The following is a 21816-nucleotide window of genomic DNA, read 5'->3' as shown; positions in this document are numbered from 1 at the left end:
AACTTGAGAGGAATAGAGATATTCCAGTGCCTTTGCTTTACGGAGGAATTTCCTTTCTATATATATTTTTTCATAAATGTAATACGTAATGTAATATATTACTCCATCCCCCCCCTTGCCCATTTTCACTCACATTCTTAGAAGCATTCGTGAAGCTTCATTACCTTGTATCGAATTTACGGAATTTTTCTGCACCCTGGCCCTGATAGATAACGTAAATTCTTCCGGTTTCGATGGTCATTTCCGGGTTATCTGGAACTGTGTACATGGGTGCACCGACTATCAGGTCATCCAATTCATCTCCATCTATGTCGCCGGCAGCCACAGCATAACCAAAGTACGCGCCCATTTGTTCGCCAGTAAGATTTCGAGGATTCGTCATGTTCGACGTGAAAAGTAAGACCTATGATCATATTTTCGCATTAGCCTCACATTCTCTTACTACGGACGAGATATACATTGTACATACATTGCTTCCATGCAAATTTTATCTTGATTTTGAAATTTTCTACCTTTATCAACGCCCCGCGATATACGAATACTTACAAACCAATGTTCAGATTCTTGATAAATGTACAGTGTATAATACTCTGCATTCTTTTTTAAATTTCAGAGAAGTAAAATATTGCTTCGCGTTGATTGAATTTATCTTACAATATTCCTCGTATTTATAACTTATATGATTCTTACATTCAGATATATATTTAATACTGCAATTTTTATTTTCTTTTCTCTCTGTCCTACATTTTCGTCGTCATACTACTTGTGGTCTTCATGTTTCAACCTGTAATGTAATACTCGTCTACGCACCTTGCCGAGAAGATCGGAACCACGCGGGACGCCAACCGCGGTACCACTATCTCCGTTTCCAACAAAGTCTCCTGTCGTGACGGAATAACCCATGTAACTATCGTCCTCCTTCGCCGGACCCTCTTTGGTGAACATAATTCTCGATCGACCATTATTCAAGGCTTGCGAAAACGCTTGTCCTACAAAACGATTCCATGTTGTTAGTAAAAGAGATATCCCAAAAAGCGAGACGGGAATGCAAGTGTTTTCGTGACTGCGGCTTTAGTCAAAGATCTCTGAAAAGCCTTTGCTGCAGTCAAGAAATAGCTCGCACAAAAAGCTTCACAAAATCTTGTATCGCATCGAAATGCACGCTGTAATCGTGCAACTGATCGATGTAATCGATTTAAATTTCTGTTGGACGAAAAAAAGTTTAACATTTAATAAACAACTAAAGTTGTTAAAAATAAATTACTCTTCATAATATTAATTTAAAAAAGAGTATCACATACACACACACACATACATCTACATATGTATGTATACATATTTAATTTTATAAGATTTTGTGAAAACAAACATACCATATAAACATGGGAATGACAAGCTTTTCTATTATTAATCTAGCATTTGTTCTCTCGCTATTAATGTCAAGCGATCGTCACTATGTAGCAACGTTGGCGCAAACTCTCGAGCCGATTAAGGGAAATTATAGCTTTCTAGTTGGATCCGTATTACCACGGCTCTGGCTGCATCTGTAGCTTGCTGAAGCTGTAAAAAGCGGGCCCGCACCTGTTAGAAATGGTCACCCAACACTTATTTGGCAGTAATTAGAAAGGAACAGAGCGTAATCGCGTTAATCGTCGCAATTATAGCTGATATTTAACTTCATCAGGGCAACAAAAGCAGTTTTTGTTTCTTAATAATAGTTTCTAATTTATTTAATTCATAATAACATAAAGTAATAAGATTAAGTACTATAACGTAAAATATCGAACACAGAGATTACGAATCTCACGTAGAGAATGACCGAAGAAAATAATGAAATTAATTTTAACACATTTTCGGACAATAATGGGCAGCATAGTTATTCACACTATACTCATCGATTCAAATCATATAATTAATATAATTAATATAAAGCGTCATACAGGCATGAGAACGAATGATTAGAGTTACTGCCAAGCAAGTGCGAAGAGGGTGGAAAATACTCTCGTGTTACTTGATACCTGCCTCCGAGGACGATTTCTTGCGATTAATGCGAATTAATTACTGCCGGCTTTCACTTCAATTTTCTTCGCACTCTCGGAAAAAGCCGACAAGCAACACGTTGTTAATTTGGCACGTAAGAAGTCGTCAATACGAGAGAATGGTAGCTTATTAGACGTGAGGGCGGGTGGATGGTCGGGGGTTTGGGGCAACAGAGTAAGGGGGGTGTATTTTAATTACTAAGGGGCGCCTGCAAGTGTTTCGCGATACCTGATGCTTCGGCTTCGGTGATTAACATCGTCGCCACGAACTTCAATCTCATGGAGGCGGCGATCGAGTATATCTGACCTGCAATTCGTTAAAGGAAAATCCCCTCTGAATTATTAATGAGATCTAGAAGTCGCACGCTCTTTCTCTCTTTCTCTCTCTCTCTCTCTCTCTCTCTTTTTCTTTTTCTCTAATCGCTAATCAACATCCGTTCCTCGGTTCTCGTTCAGTCGCACCACTCCGTAGGATCACATGAATCACGTGAATTTTTATTGAAAAAAAGAAAAATAATGTCATATGTCAATTAACGTTAGCTTAAAAGACAAATTTTCGGCCGGCTCACATACGTCCTAAGGTATACATGGGCGTTAACTTACAAACGAAAATTAAAAGTAATCTCACCTTGCCAGTAATAACTGCCTGGTGCTCCTATGAAGAGTCTCTCGCCATTCTGAAACAAGAAGAAAAACAATCATTCAGCGAATAGTCTTACGCTCGTTACGAGAGAGTTGAAATCAAATTCTAATTTATCTTCTGTGTGCAAACGACTTTTACTCGCACACACATTTTCACACGATTGTTCCGACATTATTTTCCTCTGTGAAAGACGAAGTAAGACAAAAGAAATATGGGAAACGGTACGTTCTTCGGTGCCTCGGGTGCACAACCGGGGGGGAACATACCCACAAAAGTATAAAACTTCTGCTTTTTTTTATTTATTTATAAAATACCGATAAGAGAAGAGGGAGAGCGCGTGCGCGACCCCGAGATGCGATAAATCAACCGCTCGTATATATATGCAAGCACACTTTCTGCACGCGTTTGCACACGGCCGCATGACACGCATGTTAAACCGTAAACGAGAAACGTACGCGGAGGCCTTTACGATAGAGACTTCTCGGTATAAAGTACCATCGTCTCTTGACTCGCGCAGTAAGAAAAAACGCAGCCGCGAGAGCGAAGAGATCGATGGCTCTTGATGGATCTTGATCGAACGATAGAATATCGTGAGATACCGCGAATACCTGCCGATGACTTTCTCATAAATCAATGGTGCATTATGCTCTGTTACATAATACCTTCCTAACGATTCCCAACATGCTCGGTGATTGAAGATAAAGATTTTTTTTTTTCACGAGTCAAGTATACGTCTTACTGCATCACGAGTCTTTTTCCTGAAACTTCGCAAATAGCTTTTACTTGAATAAAATTGTAATTTGAAAATTAATCGTACACCGAGAGAAAAAAATAGTCATACTAATATCACTATAATTTATAGCCACTTTTAGAACCAACCATATTTTTACAGAGAAAGAAATAATATTAATTATAATTTGTTTAAAGTATATTAAAATTCTCGTCATCATAATATTGGTCTATGCAACTTATGATACAGTTGCCATAACTAAAATGAAGATCTCAATATAGTAAATTGTACTATAAAGTAATAACTATAAGCATATAGTTATTTTTACCATGACAATAATAAATAACTATAAAAATAATATTGCTGACTATAATTGCCTTACTATGAAATTACAGACGCAAACATCATTTCTTCTTCCTCAGCGTAGAGTTAAGTCTCAAATTGATTCGAAAACTCGCACAGAAGGCGAAAATCTGGCGTTTCTTTTGTCAAGAGACGCCAAAGTACAAAGACGTCGAATGTTGTGAGGACGAATCGACGCAGTAAACGCGATAAGTACACGCAACATGGGACATTTGCGCATACGGCATGCATTATTTATGACTGCGATATGTAACGGCAGCAAACCGTGCTTTTGTCGTGCAACATCTGCTCCGCGCGCGCGAACCGCAGTAGTTCGCGGCACAAAGGCCTTCCTCGCGCGGCACGCGGCGCAGCGTGCGGCTCTCCTTTGCATTCGTACAACAAAATTATCAATCATCGCGAGCTCGCTATGCAAACTCGATGCGCGACAATGGGAGCGCCAACGTCGTCGTGACTTAAAACGTTTCTCCGAAACGTATAACTCACGCACGACCGCCGGCGGCGGCGGCGGCGGTCGCCCGAGCGGAGGCGTGGAAAAATCGATGTACTGTTTCAACGTGTCCGCGAGAGGCAAAAGAAACGACGTAAGCACGAACGAGCCGTTTAATTCAAACGGAACGGAAAATGAATGTGGCACACGGCCCGGTGTAATAAAGCAAGAGTTTCACTCGCGTCGCGCCTCCCTCGAGCCCCCGTCGCATTTATTTTCGTTTGTTTCCCGGAATATATATCCCTCCTCCCTTCGCCCCCCCCCCTCCCGGGGAGAGAAAGAATTATTAAAGTAACGCTCTCCGCGAGATAGAGAAACCATCTCGAGAGTTTCACACACATCGCGCCGCGCCGCGCGATGTGAGGCCTCCGTTGAATTGCGCGCGCGGGTATATACGTGAGAACACTCAAGTGGGGCTCTCGAAATTGTCGACGTACTCGACGCCGTTGACCCTTTTGCGCCCGTCATTCCCACATGCACCGTGTACATATCGCAGGTACTTGTACAGTTAGCACTCACGAAACGGATACTGTGCGCGACGGTGTCCACCGAATCGAAGTGGAACCACGTACGGAAGTCCCCGCCCACGCGTGGACCTACGCGTGGGATCTCTCTCTCGTTAATTGCCGGGCGGTGGATTTTTTTGGGGGGGGAAGAATTCCCCCACTCGAGAGCCGACCGGGGGTAGAACGTCGCGAGAGGACGCACGGCTAATTAATTTGTCTTTTCCTATCGTCGGGTATCTCTACAATTATCGCATGGTAAGTTCCGCGTGTAATAATCCTACGGGGGGGAAAGGGGGGAGGGGATATAAGTTGGAGTCCGTGCGCGTAGTCGAGGTCGCGACCCTGTAAACCATCGTGCACGAGACACCACGTGCATCGCCGATGCGTTTTACGCTTTATCGTAACGGTGCCCACTCCCACGCATTCGGCTAACGGCGGTGTCGAAGTAATGAAGATTACGGCTCGCATACATATTAATCGACGGTCTACCATGAATGATCGCGGGAGAAACTGAGAATGCGCGAGGTATACGCTGCGCGCGATAAGATCATGCAATATGGATGACAACGGATTGAAAACGGAACGGGGAAGCGTTGGCTACTTTTGCGCGATTATACTTTCAGATATCGAATCACGCAGTCTGCGTAGTCAAACTGGATGCACCAATGTCCGCGCCGGATATACAGCGATATTTAAAATTATTATTATATATTGCAGGTACAACCAATTTTGTTGATTTTTTTCACGTCTAAGCGCGTTTAAAAAATTGTTTTTTATTTTATTATATTATAAATCGTTATTTTAAGTTATTTTCTGTCGTTTTAAATTATACCAAAACACTTTTTTTGCTGTAGATTGATAAAATGTCAAAAGAACGTTAAGCTGTTACATCTTAAAGATACGATAATCGTGGAATGATCGCAATTCATTTTGTTATAATTAAATCAAATACAATCGACAAACCTTTGACTGAATTCAAATTTCAAAGAGAGTCCGTTTTAACTCGGAGATTTCGAATATCAAGACATTTATTAATGTTACAATAATCCAAGAAATTGTGCAAAGGCAGTCAAATTTCTAAAATGGCAGATCGGCTCTGAATTAATCCGCGAAAGCAAATTCACTTACGGACAAAATGGATTCATCGGAGAAGATCCGGAACGCTCCGTAAATAAATCCTCCGAGTTTGCAGGAACACCGTCTAACGATATGCAAATTAGTAGGCTCCCTAAAAATCCATCTCTCGAGGCACTCCGTGCGAATAGCCCCCGGATCAAAGTGTTAACCGCGCGACAATGTCGTTACACTCTCTTAGGACGAGGCTCGCCCACGCGCGAACGCGCTCGCCCACGTGAAGGATCCGCCGTTGCAGGAAAGTAAGATACAATTTCCACAGATCACACGCAGGAAGAGAGAGAGAGAGAGAGAGAGAGAGAGAGAGAGAACGTATACGCGCGCGTTAATGCGAACGAGGGAAGAAGAAGAGCGCGACACAGACGAAATCGTGTAACACGAGATTCCATTTTTATGCGGTGACGCACTTCCCCTTGCGACACGCGATATCCCCGCAATTGCGGTGCTCATCGTTGCCGAAGAACGGAGGGAGGAGAATTATCGGATTATCGTCGAAGTTGTTTTGCGTACGGGAGAATAAAATCGCGTTATTATTTTCTGTAACTCTAGACACGCAGGAGAGTTAATGAGATTATGGATGAACGAATGATAATATTGAAATAATATATTAGTAGCAATATATATATATATATATATATATATATATATATATATATATATATATAGAGAGAGAGAGAGAGAGATATGAATTATTATTATTTCACATAGGGAGAAAGATTTCTTAAGATTTGATGAACAGTTTGTTTGACTATTCCAAAGTATATATTTCTTTCCAATAAGTTTTCAATAAATTTTATTGAATCTAAAGAAATGTGTATAAAATTTCTTAAACAAACACAAAACTGTTTATTATATTTACAAAATCTTTCTCTCTGTGCATAATTATTATACTTTTAAAATATATAACAATTTAACATTTTTTTCGACATTTTATTAATCTACGAAAAAAATATTTTATTATAATTTAAAATAATAATTTAAAACGACAGAAAGGAACTTAAAATAATAATTTCAAAATAGAAAACAATTAGAGAACCCGCGCGGACGTAAAGAAATTCAATGAAATTGGTTGTCGATCAGAGATGTCTGCGAGAGTGAAGTTTTTCACGATCTTCAGTAGAGCGATCAAAAGACTCTCCCTGGCAAGGAAGGAAGCGGGGCTTGCAGTCCGTGCAGTCGCGGGTAGAAAACGGACAGATCGTCGCTCGGTGGCGAAGGTGCGCGCTTCACGAGAAAAAGAGCGTGTCTAGTTTCGTTTTACTCTGCTTATCATGAGAAACGGCGGCCGTTTTATAAGACAATGCAACCGCGAGGGTAGAGGGACGACCTCGCCGGCGCGTAGGTGGCCTCCTCGCGGCGTCGCACGACGGTGAACACGGAACACGGTGACAGAACGAAATGTCCGAGCCTTAAATGGCCACCTGAAACTCCTCCTGCCGTTCGCCTCTTCGCGACCGCTCTCTCTCTTTCTCACTCGCCCTTTCCCTCCGATATTTCCTTCCTCCGCAGCCGACGGCGACGGCGACGGCGACGGCGACGGCGACGGCGACGACAACGACGACGGCGACGAGCCAACGCGCCACGTATATGTGTGTATACGCGCGCTTTAAACGCGCGCGGATACAATGTCGCCGTGAAGAAGACGGGGGATTCTGTCTCTCTCCCTTTGGTGGCATCAATTTTTCGCCACGTCGGGACATTCTCGAGTGACGCGATAACGAACGGTCGTCTGCCTTCGGTTTGGCGCGACGAAGGCACCAAAGTGGAAACGGATATATACGTGAAGAGGTGATGATTAACACGTCGACGGGCGGCTACGGGTATCATTGTCACGTAGTAGAAGATCCATTTTGCAATGTCATTCTCAAATCACAAGGTGCATTATCTTGTCCCTACATTGAAAATCGAAAGAGGAGACAATTTCGACAGCGTCTCTCTTTTATTTTTCTGAATATAATAATCACTGTTCACATATACGTACACATTTTTAGATTTGACATCGAAAAATTCATACACATGTATGTATGAATTTCTGCAGAGAAAATTTTATATCAAAAATTATTGTGATACGACAGTATAGCCACGGATCATAAGAAGAATGATAAGTAATCTGAATACTGTGGCAATTTGAAACAAAATATACAATAAAAATTTTTATAAATCACGACGTACCATAATAATTTTTTAAATCAAATAAAAGTAAAGTTTGTTATATAATATTGTTATACATAAATAATTTTGTTTATATGTATATTTGTATTGCTCAATATGAGCTTTCGAGTGCACATGGTGAATAAATATCGCGAGCGCATACGACCACGAAAATTCACTTAGCGTAGAGATCAGAGTGCCGCCCGATGTGTAAATGCAGCAACGTAAATTCTCCGGTTCCGGTATAGAATTACAGGGTTTGCGCGGTCGTTTGTAACACCGGTGCAATCGCACAGACCGCGTTGATCCTAATGGAACCCGTGATTGCTTATCAGAATCCAGCGAAAATGCATCCGCTGAATTCCTCCTAGTCGGACCAAACCAGTCCACAAATCCCTCGTCTCTCGCACTCATATAATACGAAGTGTAAGAGAACGTTTCTCCTCGCCGGGCAAATTAACATTCGAGCGGTCACGCGCGCGTTACCGGAGATAAGATATTAAATAAGGAACTGCGTTAAAGTGTTGAGAACCAGGATGTGCACATGCAACTTGATTATTGAAATTAACATATTCCGTTTGTAGCACTTTTATCGCGTCTGCTGAGAAAGTATTTGATTGCTCAACACTCGTGTATATTTTCCGAGATGTCAATTAGTGTCACATTGACAATAATGTGACTTAAAAAAAACCAAAAGACCAATGAAACAAAATATTAAATATCTTTCGATACTCTGAAACAATTAGAATATTGTGATCTCAAATCAACACTGTTTAAATATCTATATAAATAAAAATGTAAATGTTCGTTTGTTAGTCATCTAAGATCTCCGTAAGTTTTTCACCGATTGCTTTGAAATTTTGACATAACGTTGCATTCGTAACCGGGAGTGTTCTTAGGGGGTCTGATTTTGGATATACCGGTTTTTTCAGAAATGACGGCCATAATTTAAGTGTAAAAAATAGTTTTTCATTAATATTATTGAAATTTTGACACATTGAGACCGGGAGAGACCGTGAGAGACCGTGAGAGACGGGGAGAGACGGGGAGAGACGGGGAGAGACCGGGAGAGACGGGGAGAAACTAGGAGAGACCGGGAGAGACCGGGAGAGACGGGGAGAGACCGGAAAAGACGGAGAGCAACGGGGAGAGATCGGGAGAGACGAATAGAGACGGGAAGAGACGGGGAGAGACAGGGAGAGACCGGGAGAGACGAGTAGAGACGGGAAGAGACGGTCTTTGCGACTTTGCATAAAAGATTAGGATAATAACAAATTAATAGACTTTCTTATTTTAAAATACGCATAAATGCGTGCTTTATTTTAATGAATTTATTATTTTTGGGACTGAGTCCCCTTTTGTTAAGATTTACGCATATTTCTTTATAGGATTAGGATAATATAAGGAACAATCTCACCTAACCAATCTATTTTTGTGTAATTGAATTGCTAAATTTCAAAGTAACACAAGTATGCACACAATAAATTTATTAAATAAATCAAACTTTTTGAGTTAAATTGTTAAAATTCAACTTTATTGTTTTAATTAAATTAATAACATATTAAGTAGATGCAATGACGACCTATAGAGAAAATTAAAAATTAAAAATTAGACAGATTAAATGAAAAGGATAAAATTCACAAATTCAACTGCAGCAAATCACGCACTAAAGCTTTTAGACGAGATGCAATTAGAATATTAGATAAAGTTTCATCCTATTGTCGTAGCGTATCACCTATAAAAATCCGATTCGATTCTGTTACTCGGCTCAATGTATCGAGAATCACTTTTGGATCCACGTAGGACCAAGAGTCACCGCATTTCGACGCGATCTTTTGTTTGTCGTCCCGCAAATATTATTATTTGTGAGCCGCGGTACACCGCCGGGCGGGCCAAGCGATTCGCACGGTCCGCTCCGGGAACAATAGGGGCCCTCCTCATCGGCCAAACAATGTCAAACGTGCGATCGAGTCACGTGCACACACTATCGCAACCAGATAGGGTGCTCCGGCGGCGCGGATGCAACCGGGTGCAACAGCCGTAACTTTTGTGTTCCGGCGCGATCCGTCTCTAGGGCCCTGCCTCGCCAAGCCGGAGCCGGAGCCGACCACGGGGAGGACGCAGAGCGAGCCGTTCTGCTCGTCGAACCCGAAGAATGCGTTTTTTTTTTTTTTTTTTTTTTTTTGACGTGCCGAGAGGTGAATCAGAGGTCAAACCCGGCGGCCCGGTCTATCTTTCGGACCGCGCGCGACTCATGCAAGTAGGAAGACAATGATCGATGGCGTTTCTCGTATGGAAAGTAATTAGGATGGCCAAGTGAATGATGGATTAAAAAACAGCTTGTGTGCATACGCTGTGATGTCGGATAATTTTTATCTCTCGGATACGTGAATATAGCTTCATCTCGTAATAGACGTTAAAGATCGACCGAAGTTTATATAATAATAAATACATTAATTTTGCATGTATTTATACAATTTATCTGATATCTTAAAGATATTTCCGTTTATTATTTTCTCATTAATTTCTCAAATAGAACAAGTACGTTCCTAGAGTGCCTTTGCTCCGACCGAATTGTACTAACAATATTTTTGACATTTTTCCTGTGATTTTTTTCGATTGCCACACGCTAAACAGATTAGCCGGGCAGTAGTAAGCAAATAGCATGCATTTGTCGTCGAAGCCGGTGCGACACGCGAGACGCGATGGACGCGCGCGGAAGGGGCAATAGGGTCTTACACGATGTACCCCCCATGGAGCGGCGGTCGGTCCCGATGCTTGTACACGCGAAAAATTTGCAACCGAGACAATGGCGGGGTCGGACTGCGTCCCGTCTATGCGGAACACGACTGGCACGAGTTGTGTTCTGGCGCCGATCGAAAAGAGTTGGGGATAAAGACGGGGGGGGGGGACGGGGGATACGGCAGAGAGACACACGGGCGCCCCATCCGAGATTGAAATATAACCCGCGCGGCCAAATATGTATGGGGGGGGCCCACGGTGAAATTTATACGCCAGCGGGTATATGCGTGTACACACGCGCCCGTAAGTGTGCTGCACTTAAGTGCATGCCAAATGCAGTCGGGAGATTGCAGTTCGACGACGCCGGGCAAGAAACGGGGCCCGGGCTCTGACGTAGCAAGAAACTATATAGCGAGCGAGGCTAATGCGGGAGAAACGAAGGGCTAATGCACGCGCGTGATGATCGGCTTTCAAAATTGTAAATTACATTTTTTTTTTCGCGGATCACAATCGCAAGCACAATGTGTGAAGGTTTCGACTTACGAAGGTAATTCAGTGTGGAAATAAAGCTAGTTATCTTTTTTTTTTACACTAATCGACATTTATTATATAAGACAATTTCTATATTGTATTCAATGAAGGCTTGTGATGATTTGAGTAAAATAAATATGAAAAATGTAAAGTTTGTTATGAATCATAATAAACATTAAAGTAATAATTTTTCCTTCTTTCTAATATTAATATCTTTTCGATCAAAATATCTTCTAAAATAGAACAACTAATTATATATTTATATAAAACATACTGATTAATTTAAAAATTAAGAATATAATTAAAAGTTAAATCTGCATGTACATACATAGACAATATTGTCAAATATTTAATATCTACTATCCAAAGAATGATCACAATTATTACCCAACATTTTCGATATGTAAAATGTAAGATTGCAATGAATATATAGTGGGAAGATTGCGCAGCATTATCTTGTCAATCGATCTATGTTGAATATAATTTAAGAATGTTTTCTCTTTGAAAACGAAAGAATACGTTTATACTAAAGAGGCCCGAGGGCTTATATTTCAATCGTCGAATCGGGGGTCGCGCACGTAGTTGGGCGAAAAGTCGGGTCGTATCGATTGATAGCGATCGGCTATCGATCGATCTTCTCTAGATCGTCCACCGGATAAGCTGCGGTACCAGGCACGACAGAGGTTGGTACCAGCAGCGATGGTTTAACGCGAAGATCGATGGTCGATTGCATTCTCGATGGCGTCGAGAGAGCCTCTAAATCACGCTCATCGAGATTTAACGCGGACTCCTTGCTGCCGTTCGAGTTGCCGTACAATGGCGTTTGTTTTCCGAAAAGAGAAATAGGCGAATGACATGTACACACACTCGATGAGAAATCGAATTTATCCAAGGTGCATTAAGTTATACTGTACTCGATGTATTCAATCTATAAATAATCCCTTTTATGCTATATTTTTTTATCTTTATATGATATTTGATTTATTATGTTAATTGTTTTGAAGTATTGACAGGCACAATGAATAAAATTTATGTTTTTCTTCACCTTTATTATTGTTTTTGTATAAATATATGAATAAATATTTTCTTGTATTAATAAACTACTACTCCCTTTACGCAAAGTTCAATTTAAAAAAACGGAACAAATACACGTAAATTAAAAGATTAATGTGTAATTATTAATTATTAATTACACATTGATCTTTTAATTTACGTGTAGTATCCGTTCCGTTTTCTTTTTAATTGAACTTCGCGTAAAGGGAGTAGTCTACTAATACAAGAAAATATTTATTCACATATTTATACAAAAACAATAATAAAGGTGAAGAAAAACATCTAAATTTTATTCATGGTGCCTGTCAATACTTCAAAACAATTAATGTAATAAATATCATGAAAAGATGTATAAAAAAATATCGCATAAAAGAAGGGATTATTTATAGATCAAAAGATCAGTGTATATATCAATGTATACATGTATAGGTACATATAAATAGGTATATAGATTTTCGCATTTTATATACATATAATGAGACATGGACCGCAAGAACAAAATTAATGTCCATCAGAAAGCACCGTTTTAGAAAGTGCGCAGGGATTATAGGAGAAAGGGAAACGCGTTGATCTGCAGCAGCAATCAAGTACACAGCTACACACCTAAAATTACCACATCCACGGGATATGCACCGTAAACAAGCACATGCGCGATTGGGATTGAGTGCGGGCGGACATATTAACATTGAATGCTGAAACGCGGAGCCTAGGAGTCCGGGCGCACAGTCCGCGAGGCATGCATTAAACATCTGCCATATAGCCGCGCAATTCTGAATTATACATCCGTGGCAAGGATAGTCGGCCTGAGTGTTGTCCGCGGAATTGTTCCACCGCGCACGCTTCTTCGGCGATAACCGAAGCCGATGCGCGATAACGATACTCTCGGTGCACCACGCGCGCGCGCGAGTATGAAAGAAAGAGAGCTCGCGCGCGCGGGATTTCTTACCGCAAAGGAGATTAGATCGCAGTCGCTGGGGTCACAGACGATTCGAAAAACCGATTGCGGCACGATAGAAGTGTGCTGCGCCGTAATCGCCCGTTTTGCGCCGCAATCTTAACGCAAGTCCTGCTTCAAGACGATCGCGACGTGCCTCGTAAAGTAATTTTGCACTACGAAACGGTATAAAGTCTATATCAGACTGCGAAGATAAGAATTTTGTCAATAATTTTAATTTTAATTAATTTCCGACTGAATTCTAATCTCTATTTCGTAGTACTCAGTCTCTAATGAATGGCCCGATACAAACTAAAAATATTTCATCGAGAAAAAGTACGAAATTATTCTCGTTACATATTTCGTTATCGTTGAATTTCTTTGCAAAACTTTTTGTACACACAAAAGCACCACAAAAGCTTTTTATTCCAAAGTTTCGCAGAACAAAACGGAACAGCATTGAAATAAAAAATTTTCTATTTTGAATAATTTCTTTCAAATTGAACATAGACATGTCGTTAAGAGACAAAAAATATACAATTTACACGGTATATTCTGAAATGCAAACTTCAGAATTATTTCTGATAAATACTTTCACTACAAAAAGGGAGAAAGAATAAAATATATGTAATTAATCACTGTAATTAATCACGAAATATTTGCACCACGATTTTTAGATAAAGTAAAATCGATCATTGCGCGCCGACAGGTGAAAGTTGCGGCAGCTACCGATTTGTCGATGGACGCTGCCGATATTTATCGTGACTTCGTTTGTGTGGGACGAAGTGGGTATATCAACACGTGGCGATTGTGCAGGTGCAACAAACATCCTACGTGCAAAAGCGGGCAGGCGGGCAGGTAGGCCTACCCTAAGATGCATCTTCGAAGTGAAAAGCGAGCAAAAGACGCTCGAGACGCCCATGGTCCTTGGCCCATCGGGCCCGACAATCTACCGGAGAATCGAGCTTTGGACAAGACAATCGTTTATGAGAGAGAGAGAGAGAGAGAGAGAGAGAGAGAGAAGGCCCCCGCTGCACCATGCACGGATGCGCCACGGCACGAATACGAATGCCCGGAACGATGACCGGAGATGCGTAAGGTAGGAATTCGCATTCCTGGCCATATTCGGCCCCCGCTCGCGTCGCCTTCTAACTCTTTCGGGAGTCTGTCGCAACCACCGCGAGACACGCCACCGTGTATTTAAATTCGCGCGATGCGCTTTCGGTCGTCAAGTTACGCACGAGCCTTTTTGCGCAGATATGCCGACACGTTTGAACTTAAAAAGCTTCAAACACGTCGGTTGCTTAAGATACGGTCAGCGGTCAAAGGTTCTTAAGTTTATAGGTGAATACTTTTTTTATATTGCAACAATATTTCATGAGTGAGGGAAAAAAGACAACAGCCTCTACATGACACGAAAAAGTCCGTGTTAAATATCGTTAAACTTACCTTAGACAACGCGCCTCCTAAACCAGCCTGACAAGAGCCCTGCCTGTGATAGCCCCAGTACCCTAAAACGGAAACAGACAATTATATCGTCCCATCCTTAATTCTTTCAAACAAAAACATCATATCTTGACAGTACGATTTGAATAAATTACTTCCGTGATAATTTTTATTTTTTAAGGTTAGCCTATATAGCGTCGATTATTTAATCGTTGATTAAAAGTAAAAAAAGAAGACAATAATAATATAGCACTTTTTTTCTATGTTATTAAATAAGTATTAAGTATTAATTTCAAAATTGAATATACACTAAATCGCAATAATATAATAAAAATAATAACAAATTTACAATATATTAACGTAGTAATAAATACTTTTTATAAATATAATAACAATAAAAATTTCTTTTATCAAAGAAAAGTTGTCTCAAAATTATTCAAAGTCTTAACAAAAATACCGTTTTATTATCATTGCATAGATTTAATAAATTCACAGAAATAATTAATAGCACAATTATTTTAGTGAGTCCGTGGAATTCAACATACACTTCAGATAATAACTCGAAAACATTTACGCATTATATACATTCATACACGTTTTTATAAGTGATGCTTGTGTGCAATAAATATTTGCAGCAGAAAAGTATAACCTAATTTAAGAATACCTAATAATAAAAAAGGCTAATTGTAAAAGGAAGAACAAGATCTGTTTAATATAGACAAAGGCAGACTAACGAGAAATCTAGATTATTTTTATTTATATTTCTTATTAAGAAACAGGATTGAAACACTCTATAGATGTATTAAATAGACATGTATGCACACGTTTCTGAAGTTCCATGCACTTTCTCAACTAGGAAGTGGAGTAGCATCGCAGAGACCGGCTGCACGCACGAGCAAAAGTAGTGCATATATTCACGCGTCATTAATCCCAGATCGATCTTTCGCCGTGACGCCTTCGCGATTCGTTTTCTCCGTCCGAACCGCCCGTGACGAGTCGACAGTACAAGCAGCGCACGTTTTACAACAGCGATCATGAACAACGCAAGTCCGGGAAAAGTGGCTGAGTATCCACGCTCGTTAACTAGATAACGCATACGGCACTTTCAGATAAAGCACTTTTAGACGTACGGTAGTAAAGGCAGCGAGGTCGAAGGGACCGACGGCAATTCCAATGAAATTCTTTCGGTTCGAAATGTAAAAGGGCTCTCTTCGCGTTTTCGTTTTACTGCTTGTCTACCGCGCGTTGAAACGAAATCAATTAATTGCCGTGCGATAACGCAAAGAACTTTACTAAAAGGAATTTCGTGCTGGGCGAAATCTCACGTGGCAACGATATCGTGTTAATAAAATTATGGAATGTAATGCGAGCACGTAGAATTAAAAGAAAAACGAGTTCGATCCTCAATAAATACTTGAGAAAGATTAGATTGTTTTTTTGAAAAAATAACGCGTACTGTGTATGGATGACAGAAAATTACACCGGACAATGTACGATAATTGAGTTGTCTGGCAGAAATGCAATTATCTGCACGGAGATTAATGATATTCGAGCCTTTTTGCGTTCATTCTCTTCGAGGTAGATAAAATCTCCGTACCATGACAATATCCGTGTATTCGTAACTTATCCGCTATCACTAATTAAAGACCTATCGTAATATCAGCATATGCATCAAATGACAAGTACCGAAAGATAATGGATCAATCCCGTCGACGTAATTGCGATGTTATTACGATTAATCGTTGTCATTATTATTAATGAGGGTAAATCATCGCTAACTCAAAGATAAATCTAGGCAATTAACGCGAGGGCATAAATCTGTGGACATCTCGACCTACCAAGGAATCATTATACGGAAGTTATGAATAATCCGTGAGCACAGAAACGCCCGAGGAAACCGATTAACCCACATTAATACGTATTTTAATTAACTTCATTCGTTTTTTTTTACAGATCGAAAAACGCTTCGCAAGGCGAACAGAGGCGACGTAAGGAATTTACCGGGTATCGACCGTTAACGCGTCAGTCGGTTCCGTAATTAGTCGCCGATGCTAACTGCGAGTAGCAAATTATCAGCCCAGAGCCGACTGACAGGGTCAGTGCCATTCAGACCCGCGGCTGCTGCGGCGGAGTGCAGCGCGTCCGCAAGAAAATGCGTACGTGTGCGTGCGTATGTGTACGAATATCCGGTGGCTCGACCCGCAGAATCCGACCTTCTTCAACATATGTACATACACACAGTAGCGTAATCAAGAGAGAGAGCTATGGGAGCTCGAATCTCCTCCCGTCCCCTAAGATAAGTTAATGACTAAAAGTCCGAATTGAAAATAAATACCTGCTAAGAGAATGTAAAACTAAAGTTTCAATTTAAGTTACCTCTCCCGATAAAGCTTTGTGTAATGATTCCTTTGCCTAAAGAAATGCTTGTTTTTTATTTCAAAGATATTTAAAAATATTTAGGTCTTAGCATTTGGTTGTTTAATTTACTCCTTTGTCTCAGGTAAGTTAGACAGATTGATAGATTTAATGTTAGATTTGTTGTTCGTGCTGGATTTAAGAAATTTGTAATTTTCGGTGTAAAATAAACGTTAGTCTCATTTCTATGTCAAAGGGATATTTTTAGCCCGTTCTAAAACTTAGGCCTGCGTCAGTGTGCGCACGCACACCCCCCCTCCCCCACACACATACGAAGAAAAATTTATAGTACAAATTATGATAAATAGTAAGAAATTAAACTAAGGAAAAAATTAAGGAAAATTTTTACTATGTTTTTCATCAAATTATCATAATATTTACTCTATTTACACAGAAAAAGAGAACATTCTTGTTTTGAAAATATCTATAGTTTCAAAACGAAAATCTTGAAATGAGATTATATTGCATTAAATCAACAAGATTTACTTGAATAAACATTTATTTTAAAATTTTATATTTATATAGTTTAATCAAGAAAATGGTATTCTTGTTATTTAAGAATAATTTTCTTGAATGGAAAGGAAAAAATGTTGGATAGAAAATACTTACATGTTCAAATCAAAGATTATGATTTTCTTAGAATAAAATTATCAAAACAATTGTACGTATTATATTCTTGAAATAACATTTACAGTATTGAAATAAAACTATAGTATTTTAAAATTCATGATTTTCAAAGATTATATATTGTTGCTTATATATGAAACAATGATCGCGTTAATTTGAATATATCAGTTTCAATTTGAGAGTAATTTTTTTATAGCTACTATCGTACATAATAACTTATACTATAAAATTTTCTCCGTTGTGTGTGTGTATGTTGTGTGTATATTACAAGTGCAGCAGTTCTCCTGACAGCCGATTGGTCACATTAGACGAGCTGTCAGTCATGAAATTACATCAATCCGGTCGCAGAGTCGTCTTCGTCGCGTCACCGTCGGCGACGAAAAAGCAGATGTAAAGCAAACGATCGGCGACATTGGTGCAACATGCATGTCGCTACCAAAACACTCCAGCAAGCCGATGAAAGTTTCAAATCACAACTGTCGGAAAAGCTATCGTAAGAATAATTTCATACAAAGATATCTGCCGATCTATTTAATCCTTTTAATTTCCCATTTTTTAACAAGAGTTTAGAATAGAATTTGCGTATTTTTTTCCAAATGTTCAAAAACGCAGTATTGACCTTGGTAATTAATTTTCACGTGAGTGACGATGTCAATCGGATCGTTGAAAGTTGTTATCAGCGAATTGTGATAATGATATCATCCGTGAAGTAATAACGGATGTGCGTTAGACTGCGATCGTCAGTGGTCGATCTATTTATAATCCGTCTCGTCCTCGCGCTTTGTAAGGGTGCTATTCTTGTCGGTAAGAGGCCACTCCACTTTCGAACTCGAGTCGACATCGAGAGTACAAGTGGAAGAGAGAAACTTTTTCCTATCTAACGAGGAAACGTTCACGATTTTTTTCTCTCTTTTTGATATCGAAGAGCCTCAGAAAGTGTCGAAGTAATCCCAAACAAGAAAACAAGTATATCTTTTTTATGTGCGCGTTCCGATGTAAACACATTTAACACAGACGGACGCTAATTTAATAATTGGGACAGCGAAAGATTAAAATTTAAATAAAAGATTTAAATTAAAGATGATTTTGGTCATGAATGATTTTGACGATGAAGCGCCTAATAAAGAAATCGGAGCGCTGCAGGAGACGAGCTCGAGTACGACCGACCCTTAATCGAGTTACGAGGAATGAATGAAGCTACTGTAATTCTTGTCTCGTGTACGTGTGTGCGTGCGTCGTCGATGCGTGATTACGTATCCTCTATAAGCATTGTCGGGTCACTTCTCTTATTTATTTTAAAAATGGGACGATATCGCGATTGCAGTAAAAATATACATTCTTATTAATTTCCAAGTCAATCTTTCAATTAAGGTTAATTTCAATTAAAAGTCTTCAATAAAGATTATTCTTTCTCCACACAATAATTCCTTATATTTTTTTCGCAATAAAAATTTCAACAGCTAAGAGAAATAAAAATAATTAATGCTGCACAATATTGAAAATTTATATCGAAGAAAAAGTTCTTTCTCCAACGAATCGAACGACTCGACGCATCCCTTTTTTTGTATGAAATAAAATACGCACGATTATATGCCAAAAAAACATTATTTTAATGAAACTGCAACACCGAGAGAGAAGGAATATCCTCTCGCTTACTGAAGATCGGTAGCTCGATCGTAATTCAAGTAGGATTAAGTGCTAATTGGCCTCGTTAGAACGGTGCCGAGTTAGCGCCTTGGTCCGAGAGGCGCCTTCCAATTATTATTTCCTTTTTTTTTTCCTCGATGCCTCCCAGTCACTCGAACGAGTGGGCGCCTTTCATCGAGGAATGCACTTACAGTAATCCTCTATTGCTTTTCCTTTTGTTAATTGCGTACGTAAAAAAACGTTTTCCTTTATATATCCTTACCCAATTTATTCTTATTTGTTTCGAGACTATTGGACGCGTAGCTACAAGGTATAACGTACTTTTTTTATCAGACAATAAGATAATAATTATAAGAAATAATCAAGGCTTTATTAAAAAGCCTAACTGATATAAAATGCGTTATAAAACGTTAACTTTATTTGGCAGAACAATTCCTCTTAATTAATATTATTGTGCAACACAAAAATTAAATTTCACAATTATTCATATAAACTTCTGCGGATAATAAAGTCCATTAGAATTATATTTTGTATATTAGTGAATTAATCACTAGTTCAATAATCAGCTGTTTAATCAGATTTCGAGCGTCAAAAGAGGATCAGATCATCGTTTTATAAGTTGTAACCAGAACGCGGACGATACGACACCCTAATTTCCACGGAATCGTGTTTCGAAAAAATTATCCAAGATACGGTTCACTGTCGACCATATAATCATTCTCCTGAACTCATCGGAGTTGTGCAAAAGATGGAAAATAAATGATTCAATTATATATACTTTTTAAAATTCTCGCTCTTCAGAGTTTCCATTATACAAAGCGCAATGATTTACATTTTCAAAAGAATTTTTTTATTATTGAAACAATTCTTTATATATTTTTTTCAACTACATATTTTATCTTTCCGTAAAGAAGCTGTCTGTTAGGACACTTTTTCATCCACTTGTGAGTGACCTATTACGGCGTTCTTACGAAGAAAATTACAGATGAAAGTCACCGATAGCATCGCTGTCGCCTCTGTTTGTCTAGTAGACAACAACGGACGGGCAAACAGACAGCAGGGCGATGGACGTTTAATTCCAGAAAAGGCGATTATGAGCGACTTGATTCGACTCTAGTGTGCAATAAACTAACAGCTCGACATGACGTTATAAACTCCGGGTGAGATCTAATGTCTCGCTAAAAAGGCTCTACGACGATTCCCGGGAAAAGCGGCACCAAACAGTTCGTTCGCTCGACTCGGCTCTTACAAATTGTTTAATTGCGCGGTCGTCGCGGAATTTCTGGACGATGAGCTCACGTCATCGTCGTCGAGGCTGTGGGTTCGCTTCCGCACTTTGTGTTCCGCGAAGATTTTACTTCGGTGAATTGTGGTAATATTTATTTGGAAAGCCGCCAGAATACGAAGCGTGCTAACGTCACCCTTATAAGAAGATGGCTTAGTACATTTTTTTACAAAATTTTACTTGTACTTCTATTCTGTTTCTGTCTATTCTATCGTATATAAATTAGAAATTGTATATTGATTGAATAAACCACACAATATTAAATAAAATAAAAAATAAAGTTAAGATCTACACACACAATAATAAATAGAATAAAAAATAAAATTAAGATTTATTGCAGAAAATCTCTAGAAAAATTGTACTAATTTGAATATTGATAAGTAAATTGTTAAAAACCATAACTGTTAATTTTTTATTACTAAAAATTCATTGTTCAATTATTTATCACTTCAAGATTTTAATTACACCGTTAATTTAATTATTCAATTTTAATTTGCGTTTAATTTAATGTGTACGAAGAACGGATATTCGAGTCCTCCCCTAAACGACCGGAAGTGCGTCAGTTCGCGCGTCATAAAACACACAATAGTGTGACGGGGTTGCCGAAATGTTCGTTCGCGCGTGAGGAAGCGCGCGACTTTAATCGCAGGAAAGTGCAATTCTAAAAACATGTTATTTCCGTCCCAACAAAACAAAACTCGTAAGCAATCTTGTGTATCTAATGTACATATTATATTTCACTGCGTAGAAATTATTATAAGATTTCCACATGAAAAGCTTTCTAGAATTTAATTACGTTTAATTAGAGAATCCAATTCAAGATTTTCTCAAAAGGGATAACAAATTTATTTTTCGAATATTCCCATTGTTATTATAGTGCGATATAGTATATCTATTTAGATCAATTTTGCGCATTCTAATTGGAATTACTTTATGCAGAGATTTTAGAAAAAGAGAAGTTTTTATCTGCGATAATGTAGTGACAAATTGACGTAACAAAGTTTTCACTTCAAATCTAGAGAAATAATAAACGATTTCTATATGAAAATTGCACAATCATCATTTTAAGAACAATGGGAT

At 39.1% G+C, this 21816-nt stretch overlaps 1 protein-coding gene across 1 annotated transcript in view; it reads right to left on the bottom strand.

The window, feature by feature from the left end:
- The window catches only part of LOC105832649 (integrin alpha-PS2), a 76453-nt gene that overhangs the window by 5768 nt on the left and 48869 nt on the right, over window positions 1-21816 (bottom strand). The window contains 5 exon segments of the mRNA XM_028191764.2: window positions 165-403; window positions 811-989; window positions 2269-2346; window positions 2668-2716; window positions 14766-14827. Of these exon segments, the coding sequence (XP_028047565.2) occupies window positions 165-403; window positions 811-989; window positions 2269-2346; window positions 2668-2716; window positions 14766-14827 (607 nt within the window).

The sequence above is a fragment of the Monomorium pharaonis genome, chromosome 11 (genome assembly GCF_013373865.1).
Source record: "Monomorium pharaonis isolate MP-MQ-018 chromosome 11, ASM1337386v2, whole genome shotgun sequence".
NCBI classification, from domain to species: domain Eukaryota; kingdom Metazoa; phylum Arthropoda; class Insecta; order Hymenoptera; family Formicidae; genus Monomorium; species Monomorium pharaonis.
Note: the sequence above shows the minus strand (reverse complement) of the source record. Positions and strands in the feature narration are given on the sequence as shown.